This window comes from Buteo buteo, chromosome 6, assembly GCF_964188355.1.
Source record: "Buteo buteo chromosome 6, bButBut1.hap1.1, whole genome shotgun sequence".
NCBI classification, from domain to species: domain Eukaryota; kingdom Metazoa; phylum Chordata; class Aves; order Accipitriformes; family Accipitridae; genus Buteo; species Buteo buteo.
The window spans coordinates 23,902,712-23,920,326 of NC_134176.1; the positions used below are offsets into that span (position 1 = coordinate 23,902,712).

General features: G+C 39.6%; 1 protein-coding gene across 20 annotated transcripts in view; it reads right to left on the reverse strand.

The window, feature by feature from the left end:
• The window catches only part of NRXN3 (neurexin 3), a 1,032,385-nt gene that overhangs the window by 29,249 nt on the left and 985,521 nt on the right, over positions 1-17,615 (reverse strand). For 16 of the 20 annotated variants that reach the window (XM_075030063.1, XM_075030061.1, XM_075030060.1 and 13 more), the window contains one exon: positions 12,123-12,207. In XM_075030063.1, coding sequence (XP_074886164.1) covers positions 12,123-12,207 — 85 coding nt within the window. The remainder of the gene's footprint in view (positions 1-12,122; positions 12,208-17,615) is intronic. The other 4 variants (XR_012650705.1, XM_075030053.1, XM_075030068.1 and 1 more) reach the window with 1 other exon arrangement.

Genomic DNA, 17,615 nt, shown 5'->3' on the forward strand with positions numbered 1-17,615 from the left:
TGCGAGTTCAGATGTGTGCCGGAGGTCCTCTACTTCAGACTATGCCCAGACCTCAAACCCAAGAGTCACACTCACCTGCATTCACAGAACGCCTCCCCCCAAAAGCTGGGATGTACTGGCTGCTTTCCAAGTTACAAGAGCTGAAGACTTGAATTAACAGAATTTAACAGAAGTATGAGAAAGAGGATAAGGCAAGATTCAGCCTATGTTCCACATTTGCTTTCAAAGCTCCTAAACAAGGTTATTCTACTCCTCTACTTCAGTTCCCCCAAATGTTCCTTTTAGCCAGAACATAAACATGGCATTAACAGATGTATAAATATACACACATGTACATGCAGAGAGAGCACATGCGTGCACATGCTTTGCAATATATTAATGATCTGTGTTTCAACAATAAAAAAATTAGCATACAGGAGAACCACAGATTCTAGGAGAAATACAGATCTCCAGGTACTCCATAGTAGACTTGTTGCTTCACGGAAAAAAGCCAGAAGAAGAAATTAAAATTGTATTTTGATACACTAGAAAATACCCTGAACTAATTACAGGGCTATTTTTGCTCTTTTTGTCTGTCAAATATAAAATTTATGAAGCCCCCAATATTTCAGCAGTGAAAATCAGTAGTGACTAAAACTAGTATCTGAATTCAATCATACTGGTTTTAATACCAGGGAAAAAAAAGAATTACTGACATCCATTAAAAAAAAAAAAATTAAGCTCAAAATTGCTTTGCACTTCTGCTGTCCTGCAAAGACAGAAGAACTTTTTACTACTTTTTGATGTCTCTGACATTTATTGTTCAGATACTGAGATGTAGTGAAACCAGTGAAGAGACAAAAGTGTTGGAATTTTCTTGTTGCTCTAAAAGAAGCTACTTTTGAGATTTTGTATGTTTTTTGTAGAATAGTTGTAGTTCTTCTTAAATGCCAAAAGAGGAGCTGATGATCCTTATAACATCACCCCACAGGACCAAACAACTAGGTTTTGTCAGTCAGCAGAAGCAGAAAAATGAGTCCTTGAGTGTGCCTCTTTTGTGAGGTTTTAATAATGTATTCATTAGCACAATTAAAATGCAGAATAAAACATGTTGTCAAATTAGTGACATCTGAGATTTCAAATTGAGTCAGTCTAATTATTTTTTTTTGCTTCTACCCCTAGTTTCAAATCTGGTATGATCTTTGTCTCTTGCTCCTCACACGGCATTTAAGGTGTAACACTTCATGTCACTCAGGAACTGGGATTCCCAGCTGCTTACAGTTGGGATAAAGCACTGATTTCTAGCTCTTGTGATTAATAAATTGGAACTGAAATAGCGAGGCAGAATGAAGTCAACGTAATAACCCCTTTGACATAATTATAAGCTTTGGTATCTCATGATCTACTTCGGCTGAAAATGGAAGTAGAATAGGTTTTCCTGCTCTCCCGAGGTATCATTCCAGGTCTTGTAGTTCATGTGAACATCAGTACCTTTGGGCTGCATGTACTTTTGGTACATAAGGCACCTTCAGGTCTAGGCATGATGCCCAAAAGAAATGTATAATAAAACCCTTCAGAAGCAAAAGTGTATCTCTGTCCCTAGTATCTGTAACTGCTCAACATGTTTTCTCTCTAACAGATACATCTTTTAGAAATCAGACATTTTTTTCTTGTTTAAAGCTAACTAATCAGTTGCTATAGACATTTGAGGGTCTAATATACATACATTTGCTTTTGATGCAAAATCTGTTCCTGAGTCATGTGCTAGCTCTTCTCTTCCACTGAATGTGTCATTGGCTATTTTTTCTTTCTTTCCCATATATTTTATGAAGCTGAAAATCAAAGCTAACAGGGACAAAAAGCAAGTCCCAGCAGGTTGAAAATATCATATCTTAGTATTTTAGACATGTGTCAGCTTGATAACATAGGCACAGCACTAGAGGGACTGCCAGAATGTGACAGTGCACATGGCTTCGAGTTTAGAGAACATGCTTTAAAAAAAGACTGGAAGGCAGCAAGGGCAAGGTAGCCAGACTGTGGGTCTGATCCTGATCTCCTCCTGATCTTAAATGTAAAACCAGGGAAACTTACACCAGCTAACTCAGGCTGGTGAAACTGTGAAGTTTTTGAAGCAAAATTCTGATCAGGATGCAAGTTCAAGTGATGGAAGTGCTGATATAAAAGATCTGTATATTGCAGTCCACTCATGGCAATGATTTATGTAGCCTGCGCATGGTTCATTCCATTGCATGTGTTAACTGTAGAGGAAAAAGTGATATTTAATGAAAATGATGTCATACCAGTGTTCGTTCCCTGACATGAAAATATTTGGCTTTTGTATCCTTCACTTGCTTCTTTCTGCATTAACAGATTAGGAGTTGTATCTACTTTGTAAAAATATGCAATAATGTTACTTCTCACAGCAAGTGAAGATAACAGGCTTAAAACCTTAACTATAACATAGTTTGCTTGTACATTTTTGGTAGTTAGCAGTGCAGTAACATTTTGGTGCATTGCACAACAATTTGCACCTGAATATCAAAGGCCATTAAAATATTAACTAAATCTCCTCCTTTCTCTTCATCTCCATCTCATTAGGCTAAGAAGTATTTCATTTACGTGGCCTTACAGGTAGGCAAATGAGCAATATAGATGCACAGTCACAGAAGGAATCAACAGCAGAGCTGGGAGCGGCACACCGGAGTTCAGGCTTTTTATCCTTGGCTTTAACAACTCAACCCTCAGCTCTCTCCCTTGCTCAGTGACAAACGTCACGAGAGCTGAAGCCAGCAGCCTGCCCTGAGACAGAAAACAGAAGTATGAACTAACTATTTCAAGTGCCAGAAATCCATATATACACTTAGTGGGATAAAACAGAGCACAACAGGACCTTCCACGGCATCTCCTGTGCCTGAGCGAGCCTCTCACTCCCTGCAGTGGGAGGGCTAGTCGCAGGCATCACAGAGGCTACATGAGACGAACAAAAGCAACCAGTCAGCAGGACACAACAGCTTTAACACAGCCTGGAGGTTACTGTCCTGGTGTCTGGACACTTGATTTACTCATTGAAATACTCCAATACGAAGGTTACCCTGAACTTCATGATGCAGGGGGGCTAAAACTCTGATTGTTCTGCTCCAATAACCTGCGACATGAGCTAAAAAATTTGTTTCTTTTGCTGTTAGCCTCCTAACAGGACTGTTCTGGTCTATCTGACAGAGGGCAGCATTACGCAAAACCATGAGCTTGTTGATTATAATAATGTAATTTTATAAGCAGTTGCTTTATTTAAGCAATTGCCAAGAAAAAGCTTTAGATTCGGTAGGAATTAATAGTTGTGAAAAACACATAGACATCTAAAATCTAAACCATGCAGACTTTAAATATTGATTCATTTTTGCTATAATTACTAGCACTCAGTAATGTTTCTCAGATCATATATGAATTAAGAAAACTGAACTGAGCATAAGATCATTGGTTCTTATTGGTGAAAGAAAAGCTATCTTCTTTTTATCCCTCTGCAAGTACAGGAAACATATCTCGGGTAAGTTAAATGAAAAAATTAAATGACATAATTCTATATTGGAGACCTGAACATATCCCATCACTTCCCTCTTCTGGTACCTCTTAGCTTAAACAGGTAAGCCTTATATCATGCTTTTGTGAGAAAAGTTTACAGATTTCATCATCTCATCTTCCCTGCAGAACAAATTCCTGCAAAACAACTGGGATTTTAGCTAGGCTAAAGGTATGTTTAACATCCTTTTTGTGATGTTGCGAACATTATCTGCAAGAAAACTAGCTGCCTCTTGCCTCTTCCTCCACTAACTTGAGCTGATCCACTGATGCCAGCTGATCTATCCTAATGCAGTGAGGCCTTCTGTGCCACTAACATGGCTAGTACATTCACCAGGAACAGAATCAAGGATAGCAGGAAATGCACCACTGTACAAGCCAAAGGATGTTCTTTCTAAATAGTGTTTCAAGTCTAAGCAGACACCTGAAAACTCAGCTTTTCTTCTGCCTTATGCATTATTGCACATTTATGATGAATATGGCAGAAGATACTCCAGATGCGTTTCCAGAATTGTGTTCAAGTTACACAAGTAAACATCAGCAAGACAGTTTTTACCAGTATCAGTAGAGGCAGACATCACACAGTGACAAACAGAAGGCTGACCCCATAGAGTGAAGGTGCACTACTCTTAGAAATCTTAAGTACGTCCTACATTTTTGTTTCCTAACTACAAATGAACTATGCACAGTGGATTTCAGAAACACATTCACATAGATATCATTTCAGTTAGCACGTGCTCAGTGATATTCCTTTCCCAAGACTGCCTTTTGTAAAAAGGCCTAGGTACTTTCCTTTTAACATACAGACTGCAACCTGCGTAGCGTTTTCTGGTGCCTAAAGCCCAGATAATAGGAGTTCTTACTCTAAGACGTCAGCATGCACATACAAATCCCCTAAAAAGCTGTATAAGAAGGCACTTTAGCATTATGCCAGTAAACCATTTCTAAGAGTGAAATGATAAGAGCTTGAAAACTTTCCAGCTGCAAACTTTGTCTTTCTTAAGAAGCTGTGTGGACATTTTGCAACTTCCAGCCCGAAGCCTCGGGGTGACACTCAGAACATCATTCAAAGCTTGGTGCCCTTTTGTGGACCCCCCTTGGGCAGGTGGGGAGGGAAGGAGAGGAAGGGAAGGGAACGGGAAGAGGGACGACAGAGCGGCGGGGAGCTGAACACCAGCTTACGAACAGAGAACAGAATCACATAACAACACTGAACCAATGGACTCCAAGACACACTGACAAGACAGATGGACAAGACGTAAGATTTCTACTGAGAAATAAAAAAAGAGGAAAAAAACCCATAAAATAAAGTAGATATATAACGCTGAGGCTGCGAGAAGCAGCCGACGGTACTGCCATAACTCTTCCAAAAAGAAGAAATTATAATACAACTAAAAATTAAAATTGAAACGATATCCCCCCAAATCATACACTACGGACTTGCTCGGTTAGCCTGAATGCGTAGCTCTGATGAAACACAAGATGGCGTCATCACAGCCCATGCACCGATTAATGAAGGCCATGGTTAGTTAAATCAGCTAAACTACAGCATGCCATAAAAATGATCTTGCACTGACCCAGAAATAAAAGATACGACAGATACTCTGCATTGCAATAAAATTCTTTTTATGCCATCTGCGGTTTGTAGGGCTTTCTTTGTTGGAAGAATTTTTCCTGGGAGAACGCAGGGGTAAAGGGGAGTCTTTTTTTTCTTCTGGGTGTTTTTTTCTCTGAACTCAATTAAAAAAAAAAGGGAAAAGGGAAAAGACAGGATAGAGACTCTGCAGAAGTTTAAAAAAAGGTTGGGAGAAGAGAAAATAAAAAGAAAGGAGGGGTAAGAATCTTCATTCTTTTGCACACAACTTTCTTGGGATGTCTGAAAATGTGGATTTCTTAAGGATGGCAAGAAAAGATTTTGTTGCCTTTATTGGTTTGCAGATCTATATCTCTTTCTTGAGATGATTAAACCATTATTTTGTTGGAAGAACTCCAAAAATATAAATTGAAAAGTACAGCAATGATTTTAAAAATTATAAAGTAGCGGTATGGCACCAGTACGAGCCAAAAAAAAAGGGAAAGAAATATAAAAGAAACTAAAATATCAATCACCAAAAATTCATGCGGCACAAGATGAGGTGAAACGACAGAAAATGTTCTTCAAATATATACAATGTATATATCTATCTATATATACACGGAGTACGTGTGTATATATCGATGGATATACCTGTATAATTTTTTTATTCTCCCTGCCCCACCCTACCCCAAGACTAATTGGTAGATGAAACTATCAATTAAAAGTAAACAAATCAATAAAAGGAAGAAAGAAAAAACTCTAACAAAAAAATAAATTAACGTGCTTCGTTCACCAAGAAATAACAATATCATGCATCTGGCCACGCCAGCGGATGCCAGGGTTAGATGAAGGCATGAATTTCTGTGTAAACATGTGATTGGATGATAGGGGCTACTGCTGATATTGGTCATTTATTACTTTAGCTTATACACATATAAATATATATGCACACTGTATATATATGCATATATAGATAAAATATCCTCATGGGTGGGGCCTTTGGAGCTTACAAAGGAAAAAAGATCAATATGCTGAAAACCAAACTCAGTAGAAATTCCTAATATTAAAAAAGAAAACAAAAATTCCTGTAAGTCATCTGCATGATTGATTAGTAAAACTTGTTCATTTGGTTTTGTTTTGGCCATAAGACTGTAGCTAGGAAATTCCATCAAACAACTGATGCTATTACACCCTGGGAAGTGCTGTGGATCAATACCCTTCCTTTGGGTCCGTATGGTATTCAGCCTGCGAGATGGGAAGCCTAATTCTTTGTGTATACTGAGGCATGCGTCCAACTTTAAAAGCTATTTCTTGTTCACAGCATGAGAAACGGAGCAGAACTCCTGCTTGACAGAGGGAGAGACTGGAGGTAACTGGGCACTAGATTTGTGGGGGATGTTTCTCTGAGGAGAGCAATGAAAATTCCCTGGGTGCTTCAAGAAGGTTGATGCAGTTTATGGAGGACAAGAGCCAAATCAGCATTTCTCTTGGTCTCTTCAGTCAATGTTTCTTCACTTCCAGCATACTGCTTTTTGTACTGTGCTCACTGCTTCTAGACTCTTGGAAGAGATTCTGCTTGTTTTCTGCAAATAAATGTCTGACCCGGGCAGCCTGCAGGTACCCGGTTCTGCAGCTTACATGGGTGGAAGCTTGATTGTCCTAGCCCCTAAATCAGGAGCCTGAAGTGGATGGGTACAGGCCAGTAAATTATAGATACAGGCACCATACCTGTAGGATATGTGTCTTCTGTGTATGGGTATATGCTACTGTCCTGGTTTCAGCTGGGATAGAGTTAACTGTCTTCCTAGTAGCTGGTGCAGTGCTATGTTTTCAGTTCAGTATGTGAAGAATGCTGATAACACTGATGTTTTCAGTTGTTGCTCAGTAGTGTTTAGACTATAGTCAAGGATTTTTCAGCTTCTCATGCCCAGCCAGGGCACCTGACCCAAACTGGCCAACGGTGTATTCCATACCATGGGACGTCCCATCTAGTTTAGGAACTGGGAAGGGGGGGCAGGGAATCGCCGCTCGGGGACTGGCTGGGTGTCAGTCGGCGGGTGGTGAGCAATTGCCCTGTGCATCATTTGTACATTCCAATCCTTTTATTACTACTGTTGTCATTTCATTAGTGTTATCATTATCATTATTAGTTTCTTCTTTTCTGTTCTATTAAACCGTTCTTATCTCAACCCACGAGTTTTACTTCTTTTCCTGATTTTCTCCCCCATCCCACTGGATGGGGGGGAGTGAGTGAGCGGCTGCTTGGTGTTCAGTTGCTGACTGGGGTTAAACCATGACAGCTACAAGATACTGTGCAACTTTCAGTGCAAAGAACTGTAGATTTTGGTATCTCTATTGCTGCCTTCAGTCCCTCATGGGAAAGGTTTACCAGTCTGATTAGACAACGCCAACCTTATGACATATGACACCTTTTGGGAAACACAGAATAAATTTCTCTGGAAAAAATCACCTAGGAAATTGTTGGGCTGATAGGAAGGGAAAGCTGGCAACTGCACCAGGGAAGAAACATGGGCTGTGTCAAGCCAGGAAGCTAGGATTAAGCTCTACAGACCATTGCGAGAGGTTGCATTATGGTCTTCAGGCTAACTGGTGAGCATTTGGGCCTTACTGTTTTGAGTAGTGCAATGAGCAGCTTGGGCTAAGATCCCAACCAGCTGCAAAGCCACCAGCATCCAGCCTGGTGCCAGAGCACTGCACTAACGGACATGCTTAAATGGGAACAAGGGAAATGGTATGAGGAGACACCAGCAGCTCTTGTCAGGAAAGCATAACTATAATCCTCAAGGCTTTGAAGTCAATAAGATCAAATTGTAGGGGTGCTCCTCATTTGACTGGAAAGAGATATGTGCTTTCTTTTTTCATGCTGGCACAGTGTTTCTTAGTTAGGACTAAAGATATTTCCCTTACAAGTCTTTCATTCTCCGCGAGTGGCTGAGTGACCAAAACAACACCACAGAGCTGTGTTCAAAAGCACAGAGTCAGAACCCTGGTTTCAGCTTTGAGGAACTTGAATATTTGAGCCTCAGATCTCCCCGCAACAGGCCAGAAGAGAGTCCTGTACTTATACCAGAGAAAAGCATCATGTTTCTGGCACAGAAACCAGAAGGTTTTTGAACATGTACTGGGACAAGCGACATTTCCATAGACATAAGAGATGGACTGCTTTTGACTAAGTAAATGTTTCTTCAGGGCAGATGAACAGTCTTATGCCCTCTGTATCATTTACAGTAAGCCATTCTGGGAGATCTAGAGATCTAAGGGTATCTGGGCCTGTCTGCTATGAGACGAATAGCAAGTATTTTTTATCCCTGAACCTGCAATGGCTTCATTTTCATGATGTAAAATAGAAATAGGTTTTGGATTCACAGCTGTCATTGCCACAACTTGTTAGAATAATTTCTTAAGCATACATATGTGTCTACAGGGGATGCCTGTAGGCTACCTCAGTCAGGACAGGTCCTGTGACAGCTCCTGGTTTCTAAACAAGGGGATCTACAGAAATCCCAACAGAAATCACTTTTGGAGGAGGGGCACAGTGTGGTAGCCAGACTGCTGCAGTGAGTGTGTCAAGCTAGCCAGGAAAATCCTGAGGGGAGCGGAGTGAGGAAATTGCCTTTACACCACCTTCTTTTAAAGAGAAGCAGGTGTCCAGATGCAGATCATATGCTTACTGAGATTCAGGTCTTGGATTCAACAGGCAATCAGAGTTAAGTGGCAATAAGACCCTGCAAATGGTTCTCATGCGATATTTAGCCTCAAAGAGGACATGATTTTCTCTCTTTTGAACTATCTTTGAGTGCACCAAACCCAAAGTCTTCAAAAGGACTCTGCAGGGTACTGCCTCTGATCCAGGACCAAGACCAAAGTAATATATTTAGATCTTGGGATTTGATTCTGACCCATATGAAAGCTGAAAGCTTTTGATTTGCCAGGCAACACTCCCTGCTGCCCTTGTCTTGGTTATTGCACAGCAGGTTCATAGAGATGTATATCATATCTCACAGCTGCAGCAGTGAGTTCAGTAACCTTTGCATTACTGGACCATGGCACCGAGGGTGATGGAAGGCCAAGTCCTGGCATTTGGCAGAAACTCAAGAGCTTTAAAAGCTACACATTATCAGAGCAACAAAAAGGAGCCTATGCTGGGCTAGGTCATTTAATTTTCAATTTGCTGCAAAAGGGATCATGAAAGCCAGAAGGCAGTGTAAAATACACTGACCTGTCAACAGAACAGGATGAAGCAACTTCAAATGGGCCCAGTTTAAAAAAAAAATAATTAAATATAAAAAATCCAAACCCACACACTAGAAAATACAAGAAAGATAATCCGGATCTTTTCTTTCCTCGATGTACACATTTAACTACCAGATCTCGGTGTGGCCAGAATCCTGACTTGGCTGGTGAAGTGTAAAGGCAAACATATCTGCTCAGCCAAGCCAGCACCACTGGATTTTGGTAAGCTGGCTCAGATTGCTTTAGTGTTCCAGAGTGGAATGACTGCATGAGTGCCTTGATACTGGCATACCATTCTACCTTCTCTGGATGCACTGGGAATGGAGACAATTAAGATAGACAAAGAAACCTAAATGATGAGCACCACAAACATGTTACTCTTCCTTCTTATTATGATGGAATGAGCTAAGTTTATGCTTTTAGAGGCAAAAAGGACCTGCATATCCCTCCTCCTTCTGGTGACTTTGTACATCAGTGCCTCTGAGAGCAAGAAACCTCAAAATCTGGAAGTGTAAATTTCATCAGCAAGGACCATCTGGGAGACTTTTTTTTACATATAATTAGGCTAACTTTTATTCTCAATTGTACAGTAATTCCTAAGAAAAGATTCAGATTTTAGTGGCTCATACGGACCACCATCCTATGGAGGAGGAGGAGTAGGGTACAATAAAAGATACTAGATGGAATTTTCGAGAATGTCTAGAAGTTCAAGAGAGTACCTTCAGCAAATTATATTATTTTACACAGCAGATATTCAAATGTCTGTAGGCATTTATAGCTGCCAACTGTAATGCTTAGCAGGATTTTCAAAGGCAAGTAATTTTTACAAATCCAGTTTGTACCTGTTTGTAGCATTAGATTTCTAACTGTGTCAGAAAAGACGCATTTTTAGTCTGGAAAAGTTGCTCTAAAGCACTCTGAATTTTCGTGCTAAACATCCTGGTTTACCAAATTCCTCATCAAACTTTGATTTTTCCACTTGCAGTAAACATTGCTACTACAATTTCTAGCCATTGAAGTAATTGTGATTTCTGCATTGAAACTTAAACAACAATAATGTACAAGAGGAGGAGTCTGATAAAGATCTCGTTTCCTCCTTTAATTGAAACACTTGGAAATCAGAATTAAAAAAAAAAAGTCTTGAAATATTAGTGAAGCTTTAATGAAATGATTCCTATCCATTCACTCGCATATCAGTTGTGGTACATTAGTCCTTTTAGCATGGTCCTATTAATCTCATGCCTCACTTTCATGATAATCACTGTGCTGGCATTTCATTGCTACCTTTATTTAAAAATCTCAGTACCCACACTGTTTATGCTTCACAATCTAGTATTATTTGGACTGCTTTTCTGCCAGATGGGGAGTTGAAAAACTCATAGAGATTTGTGAAAAAAGAGATGGGAGTAGGCTGAGCTATCTGTTAGCATCAGCCGTTGTGTCACTGCCTTCCCTGTCATGACAGGCAAGTCAAGAGTATGGGTGGAAGTTCCCAGCTACAAGGCAATGGCAATCTCAGGTTACTGCAGGACCAAGTTCTACCAAAAAATGCAGGTACAGCATGACGAATTGAAAAGAAATATGAAAGCACTAGTCTTGGGTGAATTTTATTATTATTGTATTACTAAAATAGCTTCAGGAAACTAGAATCAGAACACTTATAATGCTTTCTTGGGATTTTTTTAAAGAAAAAAAAATCATCTCAAATAAAACAAAGCAGAAACAAACAAAACAAAGCAAAAAAAACCCCAACCCAAACCCAAGAACCCTAAACTATTTATATGTTTCACTTTTAAGGACAAAAAATTCTAACCAAACTCCTTCTTTTTCATTTTAATGTACACAGAAATTCGATGATGTCTGTTCTCTATTATAGAAATGCTTAACTCATGGCAAGCCTCAAAAAAGAAGACTTGAAAAAGCCTGTAAGAAATAAAATAGACTGCAGTTGCCTGCTGGATATCACATCATATATCTCACCAGAAAGAAAAGCCATCAATTTATCAAAATGTATCTGTAAGGGAGAAGTTGAGTCAGTTCCATATGGCCAGTCCTTCTGACTCTTTAATGGATACATTTTGAAGCATCACTGCAGATAACAGGGCAAGAATTACTACTAATTTTGTTATGTTCAAACTATGTTTTGGTGCTTCCCAATTTCTTTGGGCTCACATGAAACAAAATTAGTATAAATATATTACCATGTTAACTGTATTCAAAATCCCATGGACAAATGTATCCTTTTACAGTCCATCTTCAGAGCAATTAACAAAGATTAAACAATGCTAGTAACCCATTATTGCTTCACTTTTGTGTCTCTTCTGTTTTTCAAACATTCACCCTCCCCACTTCATAAATCTTTATTATTCGTCACATGCCACATTGATATTTTTGCTTTCCCACTGTGTCAGCTAAGTAACTGCTACAAACATGTGAACTATTAATTAGCTGGGATCACTTCCAGGAAGTTTGGCTTTCCATGCAAACAACTTTATATGAACCAAATAGTGACTACGTATCTGTTTTGTTGTTGCCAAGTCCATGGGATCTGATGCTTGGCTGTATATTTTTTATTTTATATAGAGTGTATATATACATAAGTGTATATATATATATACACATATACACACACATATATACATATATAATTATATATGTATACATTCACAGACATATAAATATATGTATGCATTGTTTTTTGCAAATGAAATCAGAAAGCAAGCAAAACAAGACTGACCTGACTTACCTGTACTGGGCTCACAGTCAATGAAATCTTCATCATCACTGGAACATTCAGCTGATGAAACGATGTCATCTGTTGTCTGGCATGTGAAGGAAAGGAATGAAGGAAAAAGAACAGAAGAAAAAAATATAAGATACTTGCAAGTCAAGAGGCTGTTACAGAGGCAGCTAAATATCCTAGAAAAAAAAATGTTTCAGAATTGCAACTTTTGAAATATTTAACTTGTACCAAGCATTCCAGATATGCTTGTGTAAATGTGCCCTCCATGGAGCCAGAGTCTCCTGTTGGAGGAACAGTGCTTATCCTGTGCTGTTGAATATTTCAGGTGTGCACAGGTGCAGTGTGCCTGCCGGGCTGTTTAGGTTAGCAAGCGGATCGCACTGTGCTGTTGAACACAGTCAGTACAGCGGGCTATGATACCTGCTTGGCTGGCAAGCCGTCCTCCGACAGCCAAAGTAGATGTGTCCGGTTGGAACGTGCTGGGCTCCTCAATAAATACCAATACTATGTAGGGCCAGCCAGAAGGCACTTACTGAGAGACTTAACCATATGAGGCATGTTCAGGCTGAACATGCTTTCTGCAAAGAAAAATGTAGAAGATAGACAATATGCATCACCCAGAGAGCAAGCAGCACTCTCACTGAGGTAATTCCTGCTCTGCTAATGCACCTCTTGGGCTGGGAATCCTTTGTATTTACCCAGATAGTAAATATCTATGCAACCCATTTGTTGCATGATGAAGAACTGCTGCATGTGTCAGGTATGCCCAACATGCAACCTCATCTACTTGCTTGCCAAGAGAACAGGGATGTGGCTGTGACGGGGCTGACAGGCTGGAAAGTCTGCTTCTGAAAGGCTTAAACCAAACTGTGACTGTTCACGGCCCTCACAGGTTTCAGCACATTCCTTTGCATTTCCAGCTGGTGATATTTTCTTTCTTTCTTTTTTTTTTTTTTTCTCTGCTGGTCTAATTAATGAGCAGCATGTACTGCAGCATGTTAGAGAGAAGTGTAGTGGCATCTCTTCCCAGCAGCATCTCCTGCCCGTAATTGCTGCAATTAGTTGAATTAGTAATGCAGACCATTAGGGAGAGTCTGTGGCAGCCTCTGGACACAGGTTGTAACATTCCTGCATGCAGTACAAAATTACCCTAGCTCAGCAGCATCAGCTCAGACCATGGCTTCTGCTGAAATTGCCTCCCCTAACAACATTTCCTTGCAAAGAGCTGCCTATTCTGCTGAGCTGTAGGATCAGTGGGATGACTCCTGAAACAAAACAACTAAAATGTTCCTCACCAGGCAGCAAGCATTGCTGAAATCTCAGCTCCTCAGGAGCAGGGCAGCTGTACTTCAGTACACTGTACTTTAGTAGTCCAGGTGAATATTCCTGGGAATCTCACATCATGAGAAGCCTTCCAAATCCTTATTCCTGAAAAAGGCTTTCCAGCTTTAAATAAGGTCTCCTTTACATTCCTATGCCTGCTATGGCTGTCTCCAACATGCTCCCTCTTCTATTTGCATAAGTGTTCTGAGGTCTCAGCCTTTTCTTTAGCCTCCTGTGGTCCTAACACTATCAAGTCCCTCTGTCCCTTGCCAGAATTTCCTTGCTTTCTCCCTCTCTGTTTGTATTTGAGCTAAGGAAAAAACCAGAACCAAGCAGTCAGTCAGAAAGATCAGACTGAACACAACGTTCCTTCACTCTTGATTTCAGTGGCTTAGAGTGAGCCAAGAAAGAAAAATAGGATCGTTTGGTTGTAAATAAAAGTTATAAAAATAGAGTATCTGTAAAAAACAGCCATGAAGTAAGGGAATCCTTAGCGTACGTTTTACTCAGCCTTACCCACCATTGCCACTTGGCAATGTTTTGTAGGATGCAATCTTGCCATAGTGTCATGCTTAAATATTTTCATTAAATGCTTTCACAATCTTGCCTCAGTGAGAAGGCAAGATTAAAAGGAACTGGAGGTAACATGTACAAAGCAATTTCCTGCCTTACATGCTAAGGTCATATTTAGCATCTTCTTTCAGTCATAGAAAGTGGAAGAACACTGTTGAAATCCTGGTGACTTCTCTCTTAAAACAAGCTGGCTTTAAAAGTTTGTCTGTTCAGTGAGAGGTCGAGAAAGGAGGAATGCACAAAATATAAATTTACTTTCTATAATTCTTCTGGTCCTGTCACATATATTTTATAAAGCATTATTTATCCCAAAGGACACCAAATCACTTTATAACTTATATAAACACTGATCACATCCTCCAACAGTGAAATGCAGCTGTCCTTGGGTAGGAAGATGTTAGTTTTTAATTTCACCACTGTAAAGTAATTTAGCACAATAAGTCAACAAAACTATACAGCAAGAAATTTTTTAAGCAGGTGAAATGTAGCTAATGAAACTGGAGATTTAAATTACAGTTGCCTAAAATACTTGTAAAAGAGTGTTAAGAATAGCACTGTGAATAAAGAATAAACTATCCATTAGTACTAGAAGACCTTGCTCAGACAGTGCTAAGACCCTGGCAATCAGTTGTGATTTCCAGGTTGAATTTAGAACATGTGGATTTTGCTCTTAGTTGAAGGTCTGACAATTCACATGTAGGGTCTCATAGAAGAATAGTGATGATTTGCTTCAAGTAGGAAATAAACATAAAAATTATAACAATGTATGGTTGTCATTTATCAGCTGCCATACCTATTCACTTACCCACTTACTTGCTCATATCTAAGGGCTTTATGCAACATTAACTTGGAATTAGATCCAAGTGAATTGACAATGTGAGTCAGTATTTGTAAAGAATAAGGTGTTCCTTTATAACTCTTTTTTTTTCCTCTTGCTTATTAGGGGCATCATATAAACCCAGAAAGATAGCATGCCCAGAAAAAAACAGATGATATTTCTTTACACAATTTACACTTTTTTTTTTTTTTTTAACTGGGGAACTCCTTGCAACAGGATACTGGTAGGTAATAGAGGTTTAGATGCATTTTGGAAGTTATTGGCCAAATTAAAGGTAAAAACATCCATCCAGAACTATTAAATACCCCATACTTAGTTTGGGAAGTCCCTGTGCCACTGACACTGGAGACCAAAGAAGTATCACTCTTTGCATTGTCCCGTTCAGGACTCTCTCCCCAGAGCCCCATGCATGGCCAGGGCCAGCAGCGGGGTGCTGGGCGAGGTGAGCCTCTGTGGCCTCTCAGCCACTCTCATACATGACAGTTCCTGAACACTGTGGGATGAAGAATTTTGAAGCCAAGATGAGTTCTGAGCAGAAGCTGAAAAGTCATGAAGCCTGGCTCTTGTTTATCTTCTTGATCAATTCCCCATCTAATAAGCAGCTTGAAGACAGCACATGCAACATACTTATGCTGTACTCTTAGACATGCATTCTAGCTTTCCTTCTATAAAGTCCTGATGCAGCTTGTGTTGCTTCTGAACGGAGAAGCGCACAGTCGGCCAGACTCAGAGAAAATGCAAATGTGTGATGTGCAATACTCTCCAACCCTGCTAACTCTGACCCGTATCTGCACTTTTTCATGAGTGGTTCCACATCTGATTCTATCAATTAATCTCTGTCCTTTTCTTCACTGCATGCGATTTCTCCTGATAGTCCAGTTTTTCCTGCTCTGTGATTGCTGTTTGTCCCATGCTGCTGATTTTGTAAGTATAAAAATGAGGGCTAGAAAAAAAGAAAAACCTCCAGAAGTGGTGTTAGGCTTGAGTCAAGGTCATTAACAAGATCTCTAGAAACCACAGAAAAGATAAGTACGCTAATCCATCTTGCCATTTCCTATCTTGTATTTTTAATCGCAGTACTTTCCATCATAATTCATCACTAACTGATTTTCTATTCCCATCACATATTGGTTTTCCATGAACCTTCTGCTCAGATACCAACATCTGAATCATCCCAGAGGAATAAAGCTATTTCAGTGAGAAACAGCAGCAAATTCCTGACCACAGAAACAGTCGAGGAAACCTCCAGAAGACCATAACTTCTTGTAACTGGAATCTGTACCTTTCAAAACCGTTCTGGAGCTGAGAATTTTCACTGCATGATTATTAAACTTGCTCCTTCCGCAAGACAGGAGAGGCTAGTGAGCAGCAACCCCAGAAATCTCTCCACTAACATAATTTCTTCTCATCAGAAATGGCTCACTATGAGGCAGTAAGCAAAACCAGCTATTCCATTTCTGGTTCCCTTTCCCCATTTTTGAAATGGGGCTGATTATACTCACCCGTTGGCCCCAGGGGAGGTAAACGGGTTAATTCTTTAGTGTCTGCCCAGTGATCTAGAGGTGGTAAATGCTAAACATTCTTATGTACAGGCAACATGACAGTAATGAAACTTCTCTGTATGCTACGATGGAAATGATGTTTGTGTTTTCACTGGAAAGAACATGAGAGAGAAAATATTTTTCCATTCCATATATTAGCTAAATTCTATATTAAAAATAATAATTCATACTACACTATTTTAAAATATGTATTTCATTTTTAAAGAATCCCAGCTTTGAAATTACTTGGCCCTGTATTAAAGGCCATAAAACTAAAGATAGGTATTATAATAACTTTCAATAAAATCTCTCTCTGGCAGGAACCCTTTTTATTCCTTCCTCTGAAAGATTTTTTATGGCATTTATATTATTATTTTTTCTCTCCCTCTCTCTAGTGTTTAATGAAATTGCCTTGGAATAAAACCAGGGAGGAGAAAGTGCTAAACTCTGAGTCCACCCTGGAGGATTTATGGGCATATTTACCTTCAAATTCTTTCAATTTCACTGAAGTGGCTCTCCATTCCTTTCCATGAATTACTAGTTCTGTAATCACCTCCTCCTAATTATTCACTCTGAGGGCCTCTTCAATCTTGCCATGGTGATGGTTCTACATCTTTGTTCATTACACTGTACATACTGGTGTGGGATGTAAAGCGCAAGGGAAGTTGAGATGGCGTGGCGAGACCTGCTCAAGATGACTCCATTCCTGTCCAATCTTCCAAGTGCCCAAAGCCCTATTTTATGTGTCAGATCCACAACCTTTGCTCCTTTGTTCTACACAAAATGGCAGGTGCTGAATCTTCCTTTTCCCAACTGCAAAGTTTTTTTGACACCTTGCTCTTTGGGTGCACCATTATTTGAGAAAGATTAAGCATGCTGAGTAAAATAAGTCCTGTCACAGAACAGCTTTATGAAATTATAAATAACACACCCAAGAATGATGGAGTTCTCACTTCTAGTGGGAGAGAAAAGACAAGGACCCATAAATTCAAACCCCAGACAAATTCCTCCAGAAGTATATACTTCGCAGTCACTTCACTCGGTAAAGTAGGATTCAATTTTCCTACTTGCCTTTTGTTTGAAACTCTTCTGCACACTGTGCACATTACTTCCAATTCAACACCGTCATTTGAAAAGCAACACTTAATGCTTTGTTGTGAGAGAAGTGTAAATCTCTTTGCCACCAAGGAACCACAATTTACAATCCTTCTT